The sequence below is a fragment of the Pteropus vampyrus genome, unplaced genomic scaffold (genome assembly GCF_000151845.1).
Source record: "Pteropus vampyrus isolate Shadow unplaced genomic scaffold, Pvam_2.0 Scaffold221, whole genome shotgun sequence".
NCBI lineage: Eukaryota > Metazoa > Chordata > Mammalia > Chiroptera > Pteropodidae > Pteropus > Pteropus vampyrus.
This window is the reverse complement of record NW_011889002.1, coordinates 1726200-1740764: the sequence shown is the minus strand read 5'-3', so window position 1 is coordinate 1740764 and position 14565 is coordinate 1726200. Positions and strand designations below refer to the sequence as shown.

Sequence of the window (14565 nt, the reverse complement as noted above, 5' to 3'; positions counted from 1 at the left end):
TAAAAGGACATGATTATAGTTCCATTTATATGAAATGTTTGGAATAGGCAAATCCATAGAAACAGAAAGCAGAAGTTACCAAGGGTTGGGGAGAGAGGGGAACAGCGAATTATTGCTTAATAGGTAGAGAGTTTCTGTTTGGGTGGTGAGTTTTGTACATATCGATGACGGTTATACAACACTGATAATGCCACTAAATTGTACAATTAAAAATGATTTAAATGACAAATTTTATGGTATATCTACTTAACCATAATATAAAAAATTGTCAAGTTCATGAAAAACAAGGGAAGATTGAAAAAATGTCAGATTGAAGGAAAGAGACTAAAGAAACATGACAACTAAATGCAATGTAGTGTCCTGGATTGGATCCGGGAACAGGAAAAGGATGTTAATGTAATAACTGTTGAAATCTGAATACACTGTAGTTTACAGTATTGTAGCAACGTTAATATCTTAGTTTTTATAAATGTATCATGGTGAAGATGTTAACACTAGACGGGGCTGGGTGAGGGGTCTATGGAGACTGTGTGAACTTTGCAACTTGTCTGCAAACCTAAAATTATTCCCCCCTCCAAAAAAAAAAATTTGAAACTGTCAAATTTTTTAAAGGTCAGCCATTGGCAAGATAAGTGAAATTTCAAAGCTTAAGATGACTATATAAATATAAATTAAGAAGCAAGTAAACACAGGCTATTTAACTAGAATATGAATGTATGCTCTATAAGAATAGAAATTTAATAACAGGGGTTCATGGATCAACAACCTAAAAAGAGATTATGCTACACTGACACTGCCATCTACTAGTTTCATTAACAACTTGTCAAACTGAATGACTCAAATTTATAGATGGTGGTAGGAAGTGCAAATGGAACAGGCTAATATACTGGGATAGCTGGCAACAAACAAGACAAAATTTCACAGAATACATGTCAAGTTCTGAGGAAAGAAAGGATAAAGGCCTCAGAGTTATGGAGGTAGTTTGGTGATAGAGTCAGGAGTAAAACACAGGTCTCCCAACATGAGGGGTCCTGGTGGTGATAGAAATGTTCTGTATCTTGATTTTATCATTTTCTATATCCCAGATATAATAATTTACTATAGCTTCCAAGATGGTACCATTGGGGGGAACTGGATAAAGGGTACATGAAATTTCCATGTATTATTTCTTATAACTGCATGTGAATCTACAATTATCTCAAAACAGAAAGTTGAGTTAAAAAAAGACCCAATTACTACTTATTTTCAAGAAGTCCTTGCCAACGTGAACAGGCAAGTAAATAAAAGGTATACAAGCTGGGAAAGAAGACATAAAACTGTCTTTGGTCACATATGACAGGACCACCTATACATAAAATCTGAATGAATCAATAAAAAACCTAGAACTAAGTGATTACAGCAAGACTGCAGGATACAAGATTAATATGCAGAAGTCAACTGCTTTCCTATGTATCGACAATGAGCAAGTGAAATTTAAAGTTCTAAACACAACATCATTACATTAGCACACGTGAAAATGAAATAATTAGGTATAAATCTAACAAAATTTGTCAAGACCTGTATGAAGAAAACCACAAAACTCATGAATGAAAGCAAAGAACTAAATAAATGGAGAGCTAGTCCACATTCATGAATAGGAAGACTCAAATATTGTCAAGATATCAGTTCTTCCTAAGTTGATCTATAGATTCAATGCAATCCCAATCAAAATCCCATCAAGTTACTTTATGGATATTGACAATCTGATTGCAAAGTTTATATGCAGAGGCAAAAGACCCAGAAGAGCCAACACAACATTGAACAAAGTTGGAGAACTGATGCTTCCTGACTTTAAGACTTACTATAAAGCTACAGTAATCAAGACAGTGTGGTATTGGCCAAAGAACAAACACTTCAATAGAGAACATAAATAGAATACCATATGGTTAACAGATCATTGACAAAAGCGCAGAGCCAACATAATGTAGCAAAGATAGTCTTTGATAAATGGTACAAGAAATGTATTTATACACAGACCTTACACCTTCCATAAAAATTAACTAAAAATGGATTATAGATCTCAATTTAAAATGCAAAACTATAAAACTCCTAGAACGTAACAGGAGAAAACCTAGATGGCCTTGCGTATGATGAAGTCTTTTTCAGATACATCAAAGATATAACCCATGAAAGAAATAATTGATAAGCTGGACTCCATTAAAGTTAAAAATTTCTGCTCTACAAGTTAACATCAAGAGAATGAGAGGACAAGCCAAAGACAGAAAATATTTGCAAGGTACATTTAATAAAAGCTTATTATCCTAAATATGCAAAGAACTTTTTAAGACTACTTTTGTTACATTAGCTAAATGGATAAAAAAAATTAGAATGTCATTTCCTGCCTTGAAGTTATATCATCCACAACTTGGAAACAAAATTATTGAACAAAGTTTGGCAATCTCTCTAATAATCTTCTTATGTATAAAGCTCTATTTATATGTCTATAATTTTAAGTTTGTCCAGACGCCCTGGTATGAAAATTTTTTTATACCTTTTGTTACCCAAGTGAACAAAATCTGCATTAAAATTACTAGAACCATTTGAAGAAGCTAAAGTAAGGCAGTTTTTTTTCATTCTTCCCCTATTTAGGGAAAAAAGTTGAAAAACAACTCATCTACTTCTGGTAAAGAATGTGTTCAAGATTTTATATTATTTTAAACTACATTATTTTGAGAAAGATCTTTGCTTTACACAACAGTAAAAATTACATATTACACATTAACATATGTCACCATGATACATAATGAAATGTTGCCTACCCAAAATAGTTTTACCACTGTTTATAAAACAACAACAAAAAAACCTGAAAGTGATTTAGTGACTTTTTTTAAAAGGTGTACATTTAAAGAAGAAATTCCTAGCTTTTACTCAGGGGAAAAAAATTAGGTACATTTGAAAAGAATGATTTCATCTAAAAAGTTTTTCTTAGGAGAAATCTGGGAATCACTATATTATTCATATTTTATTCTTTTTTCTTTTCTTTTTTCCCAACATTTCTGTTTTCCTCTTCTTGGTCAACACCTGGCTACTTCCTTTTGTTGGCTTATTACTGACACCAGTTAAACCACACTTCTTTGTGTTAGGTTTTGACTGCTTTTCTTCTTCCTGCACAACATGGCCAGAATCCTTTTTGTTGCTTTTGGACTGTTCTTTACTTACTGAAACACAAGAGAGAGTGCAGTTAAAGAGTGTTTTTTCTCTTTGAAATAAACGTAGGCTGACAATAAAGTAAAGTTATCTGGATCTCCTTCACTTCGACAATTCAAGCAATATGATTATCAGTTTTTTTAAATGATCGATTTCATTTACCAGGAAAAAGCTCTGCAGCTGGAGGAAGGCTTTCTTTCCTGTCTGTCACTTTGTCCAGCCACACTCCAAGGCATGTCAGCCTGGCATTAGTGTTTACTTCACAGAGTAAAGATGGGGGTACTTTCTAAAACAAGAAAGAAAAATTCATAAAAACATTAGGGGAATTTTAAATAATTACTTTTCTTTTTCCGTAACCAAGTCCTTAATTTTAAACACTGTATTTTCTTGAGAATAAAATATGCTTCCAAAATAAAAATTTTAGAAGAAATTACTGATTTATGATTGGTTTGACTACATCTTTAACAGAGCTAATTCCTAAGTACTCAGCAAATTAAAATTCACTAAGGAAAGGGACCATGTCTTGTTCATTTCTAGGTTTTAACAAAGAGCTTTGCACAAAGTAGGCACTTAACAAATCATATTCACAGAATGTATTTATGAGAGAACTAAGAATAATAAACCAAGATCGTCTATGAGAGGGAGACATGGAAGAGAACTTAATTTTTCCAATTACCTAGTTTTAAACTATTGTTAGTTCTATAATCAATCAGGAGTTTCTGCTTTTTTTTTTTTTAAAATAATGGCAGTATTTTTATCTAAAAAAATTTTACAGGACGTAGTTCCATAGTATAGCAGTTAGCGCATCTGCTTTACACACAGAAAGTTCTGGGTTTGCAGCCCAGTGGAGCCACAGTCCATGGTCTATGGCCATGCCACCCTGAACAAGCCCCATGTCTGATCTTGGAAGCTAAGCAGGGTCGGGCCTGGTTAGTATGTGGATGGGAGACGACCTAGGAAGACCAGGCACTTGTAGGCATAAATAAAAACAAAAAATTTTACATAGAACCTCAATATACAAAAGAAAAAGAAGTAGCAATTCTTTGATTGAAAAAGCAGTAATGCTGAGATCTTGCCAGCTCTGACTTACTAATGCAAACCCTGAGGGAACTCTGTGGAACTCTAACTTTAAAACCAGGAATATCAATCAGGACTGGAAAATATTTAAAATGTTTATTTAAGGGGAGGGAAATAAAATGGCATAGATGACAGAGGCTCTGTTTATCCCTCTGGCAACCAAATCAAAGTTGTGATGGAAACAAGAAGCAAACAACAAGAAACAATCACCTGGGATGTAGATGAACAAGCCATACAACTAGGGAGAAATCCAAGAAAGTACCCTGCAATGGCAGAAGATAGGATGAGGCGAGGACACGAGGCTGCCTGGTCCCCAGCGACTGAGTGAAACAGAGGCTATGGCAGCAGCAGCAGCAGATGCCTCTTAAAGGGGCCGTGTTCAGGATCAGACTTTAGCAGTGACGGACCCGCTCGCTCTGAGCACCAGTGGCGGTTTGGCTGTGCAAAGGGTACCAGGGACTTACAGGGAGACATTCTCGGAGTGAGGGCCAAGGTGAGACTCGCTCTGTAGTTACAGAAGTGCCAGAGGTATCCATTGTTCCTCTGTTGAGCCCTCCCCGCTCCCAGTGCACAGACACAGCACTGCCATAGCCGTGATGTCATCAAACTGGATAACAGTGGTCACTCTGTCCAGAGGATTCCCTGAAACTCCGCCTCCCCCAACTCGGGCCCCACCCAAGCTACACCCAGGTGTATCTTCAGAGAGTCAGGTGTTCCTTGCTGAACAGCACCTAGACTCACACTGGAGGAAACTGGCCTCGGTTTCTGGTGTGGTCCTTTGAGGCAACTAGATGCACAGCATCTGTGGACTGCTGGCTAAATCTTAACTGGTGGTTCGGAGGGGCACAGGCTTGAGGGAAATGTGGCCGGCAGCTGAACCCCTCCCAGGACTGTACCACTGGACACCCACTACACAAATCCACACTAATAAGACTGGAAGACTTTGAAGCTTTGCTTAATACATAGAAAGAGATACAGAAAGGCAGCCAAAATGGGAAGACAAAGAAGCAGAAACCACATGAGAGAACAGAACAGAGATCCAAAAATAATGGAGTCAAGCAATCTAACAAATGCAGAGTTCAAAAGACTGCTTATAAAGATGTTCAATGGACTTTTGGGAAGTGTAGATAAATTGAGCAAAGAGATAAAAAACATAAAAATGGAAATGAAAATTATAAAGGGGAAGCAGTCAGAAATGAAGAACACATTATCTGAGATGAAAACTATATTAAATGGAATAAACAAAGTGAATAAAGAAAAGGATCAAATGACCTATATAGAGGACAGGAAAGCCAAGGACACTGAATCAGAATGGCAAGAAAAAAGAAGCAAAGACTGTAAAAATAATTTGAGGAGCACATGGGACACTATTAAAGGTCAAAATATCTGTCTTATCAGCACACCGGAAGGAAAACAAGATGTTGAAGAGCTATTTGAAGAAATAATAATGGAAAACTTCCCTAACCTGGTGAAGGAAATAGACAGAGAACTCCAGAAAGCTCAGAGAATCCCCAAAACCAGGGATCCAAAGAGACTCACACCAAGATACATCATAATTAAAATGCCAAAGGTTAAATACAAAGAGAGAATCTTAAAAGCAGCAAGAGAAAAGCAGTTACCTACAAGGGAGCACCCATAAGACTGGCAGCTGATTTCTCAAAAGAAACTATGCAGGACAGAAGGGCTTGGAACAAAATACTCCATAGAATGAAGACCCAGGATCTACAACCAAGAATAATTTATCCAGAAAAGCTATCATTTAGAGTTGAAGGACAGATAAAGAGCTTCCCAGACAAAAATAAGCTAAAGGAATTTGTCACCACCAAGCCAGAATTACAGGAAATGTTAGAAGGATTTCTTTAAGAAGAAAAAACATGTATAAAAACAGGAATAAAAAATGGTAACATTCCTATCAATAAGTACCTCAAATGGAAAAAATTAAGTGCTCCAACTAAAAGAGAGTTGATGAATGGATAAGAAAACGAGACCCCGACATGCTGCCTACAAGACACTCACTTCGGATTTAAAAAAACACACAGACTAAAAGGAAGGGGATGGAAAAAGATATTGCCTTGATGGACGTAGAAGGTATTTAAGTCAGACAGAGAAAGATAAATAACATATGATTTACTTATGAAGAACCTAAAGAACAAACTAATCTAAAACAGATTCACAAATATAGGGGACAAATTGGTGACAGACACAGGAGAGGGGAGGCTAGGAGAATGGGTGAAGGGTTAAAGAAGTACAAATTAGTAGTTGATGGATGGTCATGGGGATGGGGAGCACAGCATAGGGCATGCAGTTAGCATTAATATGTTGGCTAGGTAGAGGATCAGGGGAGAGAGGGAGCAATTGGGATCGTTTTATGAACTATATAGATGTCTAACCAATGTACTGTATACTTGAAACTAATTAAAATTTTTAAAAAAGCTTATTCAAAAGTTGTCTGACTTTTAAAATTCCACTTCATTTAACTCAAAGCAATACTGATAGTAAGACTTACATTAAAGTATACTTGTATTATATTAAGACACTGACCTTATCTTGTATAAGCTTCCACATTTTGATGAAACCGTCACTCGATGCTGTAACGATAACATGATTTTCTGGAATTTCAAAACTGAATATGTCTTTTACCCTAGGATAAAAATATTAACATCATAAAAGGTCCTTTCTTCAAATAGTATGATACTGTTATAAAGGTTCTATGTACAGTCTTTTGATTTTTCAATGTTTCAAGTGCTTCCAAACTGTTCAATGAATGGTACTAAAATATAAATGTGCTACGCATCCTGTGAGTCATTTTTCAGGGCTGAAATTCTAAGACAAAATTGACTGTTAACTATACATTAAGAAAAAATTTAAAAGGTGATTATAACTATAAATAATGAGATTATCACAAAGGAAAGAAAGATATTTAAAACAAAGCCCCTCACCTTAAGAAACTACAAGTTCAGTAGATAGAAAACAAGAGATGAATCAAGGCTTACTCCTATATATCCATGCCTCTCATCTTCAGTGCCACCAATCCTAGTCTAAACTACTACCATTTTTCTTCTGAATTATGAAGTGGCCTAATTGGCCTCTCTGCTTCCATTTTTGCCCCTTAACAAGTTTTTAAAATGTAAATTAAATTATGTTACTCCCAGTCTTAGAAACCTACAAAGCTAGGATCTGCATTAATATAACATGGGAAAGGAAATGGCTAGGAATATTTATGAAGCAAGACTGAGCATAAATTGATAACTGCTGAAGCTGGGTGGTAGGTCTATAGTAGTTGCTTCCTTACACTGGTCTATCTGTCTTTATATTTTTCCCATAATAAGAAACACAATAAAATCTACAAAGGCATTTAATATAAAATCTAAACTCCACAACAACCACCTACAGGGCTGTGCACCATTTGGCTCACTTTGATCTAGTAATACAGTCTTTAATCTGTTCCTAAATACACTCAGCTCTTTCCTCCCTTAGGGCCAGTGTGCTTGCAGTTCTCTTCTCTTTTTAGAAATAGTGCCTTTTTTATCCCTAAGGTCCCACTCCCCCTTCTCTAATCATCTTAACTAGGACCTGTATATTGATTGCAGTACTATTTACAAAGAGAGATTTCTTAAAACTCATTATTTAGAAACTGAAAACTAAGACTTAAGATGTAGAATATATAAATGAAAAACATTAAAGTATATAACTCTGTACATTATCTTCTTTTTCAAAATTATAGTAGAAAAAGCAGGAGCAAAGTCAGGTAGAACTGGGTTTGGATCCCAGTTCCATCACTGAACAGTGGGGTAATCTTGGCCAAGTCACTTATCCATTTACTGAGAGACTCAGTGTCTACCCCTAGAAATACAGTAAGCAGTAAGAGGAAACAGAGACTGGCATAAAACGGAAGTCAACAATGTCATTTATTTCTCCTGCAAGAAAAATAAATGGGGTATAAAGGGGGAAGAAGTAGACAAGGGGAATAAAGTAAAAAGTTAAGAGTGGTTGGGGCAAAACTCAAGATTGTTTTAATTTTTTTTTTCCTGTTCAAATATGGTTGATTTCAGGCCCCGTCTAACAAAATTATTGGGAAATTATCTTGTGCAAATGATTAATCCTGATGACAACTTCATTTTTACATTACTAAGGCCAAGAAGACATTTCTACCATCCTCCCAACTCCAGATATCATATATATGCAGATATGTCTACCTCTGCAGTTGTTCATAAAAGATATATACCCTGCTTTATGAAACTATTGTATATAAAATGTTTTTGAGACCCTACAAATACACAGAGATTGGTTAAAAAATAAAAAAAAAAAAAGACCTGTTTTCATGAGCTTTAAATTCACAGAGGCACGTTAGTGAATCAGTGTCAAAAAACCTTACGACTTCTTCATCTCCAGCCACTGCAAGGACAGACTCCTAGGAGAAAAAGAACATCAGAATGTCATCAACAGTTCCAACCAGCATGCAGACACTAAACTTCTATCACTGATTTCTGATCACTTACTGAAAGAAATGTAACAGAAGATATTCTGCTTTCATTTGTGATGGTGCCACTAACTGATGCTGTATCAAGCTGATAGACGTCTATTTTATTCAGTATGACAACTATGTATTTCTCTCCTCTTGGGGACCACTGTACTATGTGAGCATCTGTAAATTAAAAGAACAAAGCCTTTTAATTTCATAAATAAAAAATTAAATGATCAGAATAATAATGAAAATAGCAAACATTTATTTTAAAAAACGGCATATTTTCACATTCATTATCCTACTGAATACTCACAACAAACTTATGATACATATTTTGTGAGTTAAATTTTAGACAATAAACTGGGTTCTAAGAATCCTTAAAGGTCACAGAGCTGGTAGGTAGCAGAGCCACAAGAATCCCAATCTAAAACAGAAAATGTAACCTAAAGCTCTCAGAGTTAACTACCATCATGCAGGTAAACAAATGTGTACATGCATGTACGTGTGTGTGTGTGTGTTCATATTCCATCAAGATGTTATAAAATGCATTCCAAATAAAAATAACTCACTTTGTTTTATATTTTTAATGAATGCCGATCTTCCTTCCACAAGATTCCACGTTCTGCAAAATAAGAAGCTCACTTGTGGCATGATCATTAACTTTTACTAGGTGTAAAGGTAAGCATAATGAAGGTTTACTCAATGACAATTTACTAAATACCTGGCTATTTAGAACTGCCATCTTCCTTAAATGACATCTGAAATATTTATTATTAAGCAAGATTAACTTGTTAAAGAGGTACTCCCACAACCCCTTCAACATATTTAATACAATTTCAAAAGGTTTTACCCCCTAAAACATTTTTTATGACAACACTCCTCTTTACAGCTTACAGTGACTGAAATGTAATGTGCATGTTTGAACACTGAGCTTGTCATTTTTTTCCTACTATTATGAAAAGGTTCACTAGCTTTCAACATTTGTTTACATCATGATATTTTTAATTTGTGATATATTTATTTATTTAAATGGCTGACAGCTCTGAGACAATATAGAAACAGTATCTGATTATTGTAGCAAACAATACCCTGGCAAGGGACTCCTGTTGTACTTGGAGAACAAAGACCATGACTCAGTAAAGATGCTCTTGGGCATTAATGACTTACCTTAGTGTCTTATCTGTACCCACAGACAGAGCCAACTTGCCAGATGGGTGAATAGAAAGGAAGGTCACATGTCCTCTAAAAGGAAACCAACAGTTAGCACCCAACTTGACTGGCACTTAGAGACTGCCCACGGGAAAGGGCAGGACTTACTTGTGAGCTTTAATCGACTTCAGGCACTCCCATTTCTTTGCATCCCAGACACAAATGAGTCCGTCTTCTGCCCCACTGATTAAATGCCTGTTGCCATGGAATTCCAGGCAAGTTATTGTGCCTGTGGAAAAACAAAATAGGCAAAATTAACATTCATCTTGAATGCAAATTCTCTTTCTGGTTTGAAGGCTGTGTTGCAGTAAGTAAACATCCAATGTAAGTGTTCCTGAAATAAACCTTAAAGTCCATTGTAAGAAGTCAGTTAGCTACACAATCACCCACAATATAATTATCATTACAGAGCTGTTTTTGAATAGACTTTTACACGGTTCTCATTTACTGTCGTAAGAATTTAAATGGTTATGCTCTTCCACTAAGCCTTCCGCAATCTCCTTCCCATAATTAACAACATTTCCTACATCTTTTCAATTTCTTCACAAAATACTCCACTCCCATATGCCCAAAATGAAGCCTGGATCTCCCATGAAATTCCCCTAAAGCTTGAGACAGGGAGATATGTTCATTGTCCTCAAATACTAAATGGCTGAAAAGAAGTGAGGTGATGGAAGAACCCAGCATTCTTCTAGCTCCCCAAAGCAGCCTATGCCATTATACATTTATTCTCAAAATTCTTATTTTCTAAAGCTTGTGTCAACAGCTTAACTGCCCTATAGCTCAGGGGTCAGCCAAACACTGCAGGCCAAATCTGACCAGTGGCCTGCTTCTATATTGTTTCACTGTAGCACATAGGTGAGGGATTGTAACAGGGACCATTTGTCCACAAAGCCTAAATATTTGTTATTGGGTCATTTACAGAATAAGAAAGTAAACCCCTGGGTCATTATTGTTTATCTGCACACCTCCTGGTCAATCCTTTACATTGCCCTTTGTACTGAAAAAGCCAAAGATCTTTAATAAATAATTTGCCTCCTCAGTACCTTGGACTGTCACACTCACAACCAGGACACTTTATCACCTAGAGCTGCTCCACATCAGAACTCTTGAATTCGAAGAATCTATTATCTAACTGCAACCTCACACCTTTCCAGCTTTCATGCCTTCCTTCACTCACATTCCAACTGCTTTCTTATTTCAGAGATCTGCAGACCCTTAAACCTCATTTTCTCTAGGCTAAAAACCTAAACTATTCTTTTACCGAAACCCTCAATTTCCCCCCAAATCAATCCTTCTATTGTACACGCCAAATAACTTTCCTCTCTACAGAAACGTCTGTAGCTTATTACAAACTGATGTTACTCAATCCATAGCCTCCAACTTCAATTGGGCAGGCTCTCATCAGTCATTTTGCTTGTTCTTAGTCAGCATCATTCTCATACCCGAACTGCCAGCACTTTTCTCAGCCTGCATCTCTCCCTCCCATTGAATCACTAACATCCTCCACTCAAGGATCACCAGGATCTTGCCCCATCTACTTCTCCAGCCACCCCAACCTTCGTTCTAACCTTCTCATAATACTGACCTACTTACAGTTCCCCGGGCATAAAAGTTAAAAATATGGGCTATAGACCGAGGTTCAAGTTCTAGATACACTGTTTTGTGACTCTGGGTAAGTCATATAATATCTTTGAAGCAAGGTTTTTCTCTTCTATGAACTGAAGATATAATTTTTGGCACACTACTGGGTACATGATACTCCCTTAGTAAAGTTAGCTATTAGTATGATGATGCTACTTGTGCTCCTCATGCTGCTTGCTCTGCCTGGAATATCCCTTCTCCCTCTTTGCAAACTTCACCTGGATAACTACTCATACTTCTAAGGTAATTCAGATGTCATTTTAAGGACGTTTTCAGTGAAAATTCATTTCCTCCCCCACTTCCACAGAGTGACTTAAGTGCTTGCCTTCTGTCTCCCAACACAGACTGTGAACAACTTAAGGACAAAGAACCACATTTTTTTTCTTTTCGTTTCTGTATTTCCTAGCACAGAATCTACTTAATGAATTGGGTAACTGAAGTTCACAAATTGTAAAATAATAACGCCTCAACAGTTTTATGTTAAAAGATATCATTTTCTTACCATTGTGATGCACTAGAGCCCCATGGTCTATCTTTTTTTTCATGTCATAAATGTGAATTGTTTCATCTTTGCTCCCAGTGACTACAAAACGACTATTTACAGCCAATGCTGACAAGGAGGCAGTGTGGGCATGGTGAGTGAAGTCAGCCACAGGAGTCCATTTCTGCTGAGGAGTAAAATATACAATCAATATCACAATCATATCATATAGCTCTCTAGAAACAGATAAGGGGTTCCACAATCCTTGAAAACTACCAATGGAACCTACAAATGGAGAAAAAAACTACACAATATGTAAAGTAAAACAAAGAACTGAGAATTGAATAAGGAAGGTAAAGCAAAGAGATGGGACTGCAATGTTTTGTATCATGACTTCAATTATGGATACTGGACAACAGGAACTTTAAGGTCCCACCCAAATTCTTAACTCTTAATTATATTTACTTATATGTCAGACTTGCATACTGTTCATTCAAATGTTCAAACTGAATTTGAATTTATTTACTGAAATACTGAATGACTACTATGTGCCTGGCATCACTTTAAGCAGTTGATATACAGCAGTGAATACAAGAAACAAAAGTCCTTATTCTAATGCAGCTGCCATTGCTGCAGAAAAAAAAAAAGACAATAAATTAATATGTCACACAGAGATAAGTATAATGACAAGTCCCATAAGCAAAAATAAATAGGATTAAGAGGGTTCCCAGTAGTACCAATATAAGCCCTAAAGAATGACCAATGATAAGATCTCAAGAACTCTACACTTAACTGATATGTAACTTTTGGATTGGATAAGTATGATTGGCTAAGTGCCAAGAATACATGCACATGCATATCTCAAATTGAAGGAGCTGCATCAGGAAGTGTTAGTAAAATGAACCAAGGAAGAAAAAAAAACACCAAAACTTAAGTGTCTAAACACACTTAAGATGTGTTACTGCAAACTAATTCCTAAATAACTACAGCAACAGACAGTTCCACCATCAATAAAAACCGAGGGAGCCTCTTTCAAGTAAAGGCACAATATTCCTGAAGGGCTGCTATGGCCATAAATCAAATAACCTTCGCTTGTTCATATTACAGAAGGAATGTTGGTTATCTGGGCTATTGTCTGTCTAGGATCAGAAGCAGTATTGGGTAATGGTTAAGAATTTCAAGTGTCAAGAGACACCTGGGGATTTGAATCCCAAGTCTGCCAAATATTAACTGTGAGTGGCCTTAAGCATGTCACTTAACCTACCTCAACTTCAGGTTCCTCATCTTTGAAAGGGGATAATTGTATCTGCCTCACAAGATTGTTGAGGACTACATGTGTTTGAAACATGGTAAGCAACGTTATTACAAAGAGAACGCAATCAGTAGCACCATTCTTAAATATTCTAAACATCATCTTTCAGCCAAAGACAGATTACTAGAATAGAAAGCAAAATAAACAAAAACAATTAGTCAAGTCATATGCTTCCAATTTTCTAGTTAATTCAAGACCGACACCTTGACTTCTCCATACAGAAGCGCTCAATGAAATAGGTTTTTAAAATACCTAGGATTGCTTAGGGGGAAGAATAATCCTGGACTAAAAGATCTTATTCTTTTCTAGTCCTGGTTATAGCCTAACTACCTGTTTGACTAATTTACTTTTTATTCACACGTCTAGTAATATACTTATATTTTGTTGTAATTTCTCTCCATGCATCTGTCTCCCAATCCTCTCCCCCTTATGTTGAGAAGATGTCCAGTGCAGAAATCATACCTTTAGCTTCTTTGCACCTTCGCTGCATGCAAATAATAATAATGAATTGGTGTCACTTTATCAATGAAGGATTTATCCTGACCTAACTCTAACATTTTTTAGAACTCCAGGACAGAAACTCAGTGAAAGAACGAACTGTTCTTTTCTTAAATCCGGAACACCTAAACTGGCTGTCAACTTATGGGCGCGACCCTTAAATCCATACGCAACGAATTTGCAGAAATACCAGCTTCCTTCGTGCACTGTGGTCAAAAATGTCTGCTATAACAGACATTACCTCGTTTTGTGAAATGCCTACTCCATGATTTAAAAAGCTACCTTAGGTTTCCTGAGTTTGACTCGTCAATTAATCTCTAAAGGATAAGACGATGTGTTGACCACCGGTGATGTGTTTACCTGGGTCATGTGAGTTGACCTGCCCTTCCCCCGACCACAGCTCCGGTGGTCCCTTGGCAGGTCGGCTCTTACCTCGTGGTCGCCGTCTGCCTTGGGCTCCGGGTGTACACTGAACCCAAAAAGGACCTGCTCGTAGCAACCAGCAACCAGCTCCATTCAGCAGCGCACGTGCTGTTTAGCGTGCGGCATCCGGCATAGGGGGCGCGGAGACGAAAGCGGATGTAAGACGGAGAGGGCCCTTCCGCTGTCGGCGCACAAATGACGTCACGATGGGAAGCTGCCTTTGAGGCGCCTGCATCAGTGGAAACAGATTCGGCGCTCGAAGATCGCGCG

General features: G+C 36.9%; 1 protein-coding gene across 2 annotated transcripts; it reads right to left on the bottom strand.

Moving 5' to 3' along the window:
• Positions 1–1959: 1959 nt before the first annotated feature.
• PAK1IP1 (PAK1 interacting protein 1) lies at positions 1960–14468 on the bottom strand. Of its 2 annotated transcripts, none has more exons than XM_011373234.2 (10): positions 14305–14468; positions 12084–12246; positions 10046–10166; positions 9896–9970; positions 9298–9350; positions 8763–8908; positions 8577–8674; positions 6805–6904; positions 3349–3472; positions 1960–3197 (listed from the first exon to the last, which is right to left on the bottom strand). In XM_011373234.2, exons 1-10 carry the CDS (start codon positions 14386–14388, stop codon positions 2995–2997), a joined length of 1167 nt encoding a protein of 388 aa, XP_011371536.1. In that variant the 5' UTR covers positions 14389–14468; the 3' UTR covers positions 1960–2994. The 2 variants fall into 2 exon arrangements, with proteins under 2 accessions (XP_011371536.1, XP_011371534.1); XM_011373232.2 differs by having other exon boundaries at positions 12084–12249; positions 14305–14467.
• Positions 14469–14565: the final 97 nt, after the last annotated feature.

Excerpts from the sequence above, each read along its gene's own strand:
- PAK1IP1 (XM_011373232.2), bottom strand. The coding sequence starts at position 14,388 with ATGGAGCTGGTTGCTGGTTGCTACGAGCAGGTCCTTTTTGGGTTCAGT. Across the intron at positions 10,167-12,083 it reads GGCTCTAGTGCATCACAATG|GCACAATAACTTGCCTGGAA; the intron begins GTAAGAAAATGA and ends GTTTTTCCACAG. Across the intron at positions 9,971-10,045 it reads AAGTCGATTAAAGCTCACAA|AGGACATGTGACCTTCCTTT; the intron begins GTAAGTCCTGCC and ends GTTTCCTTTTAG.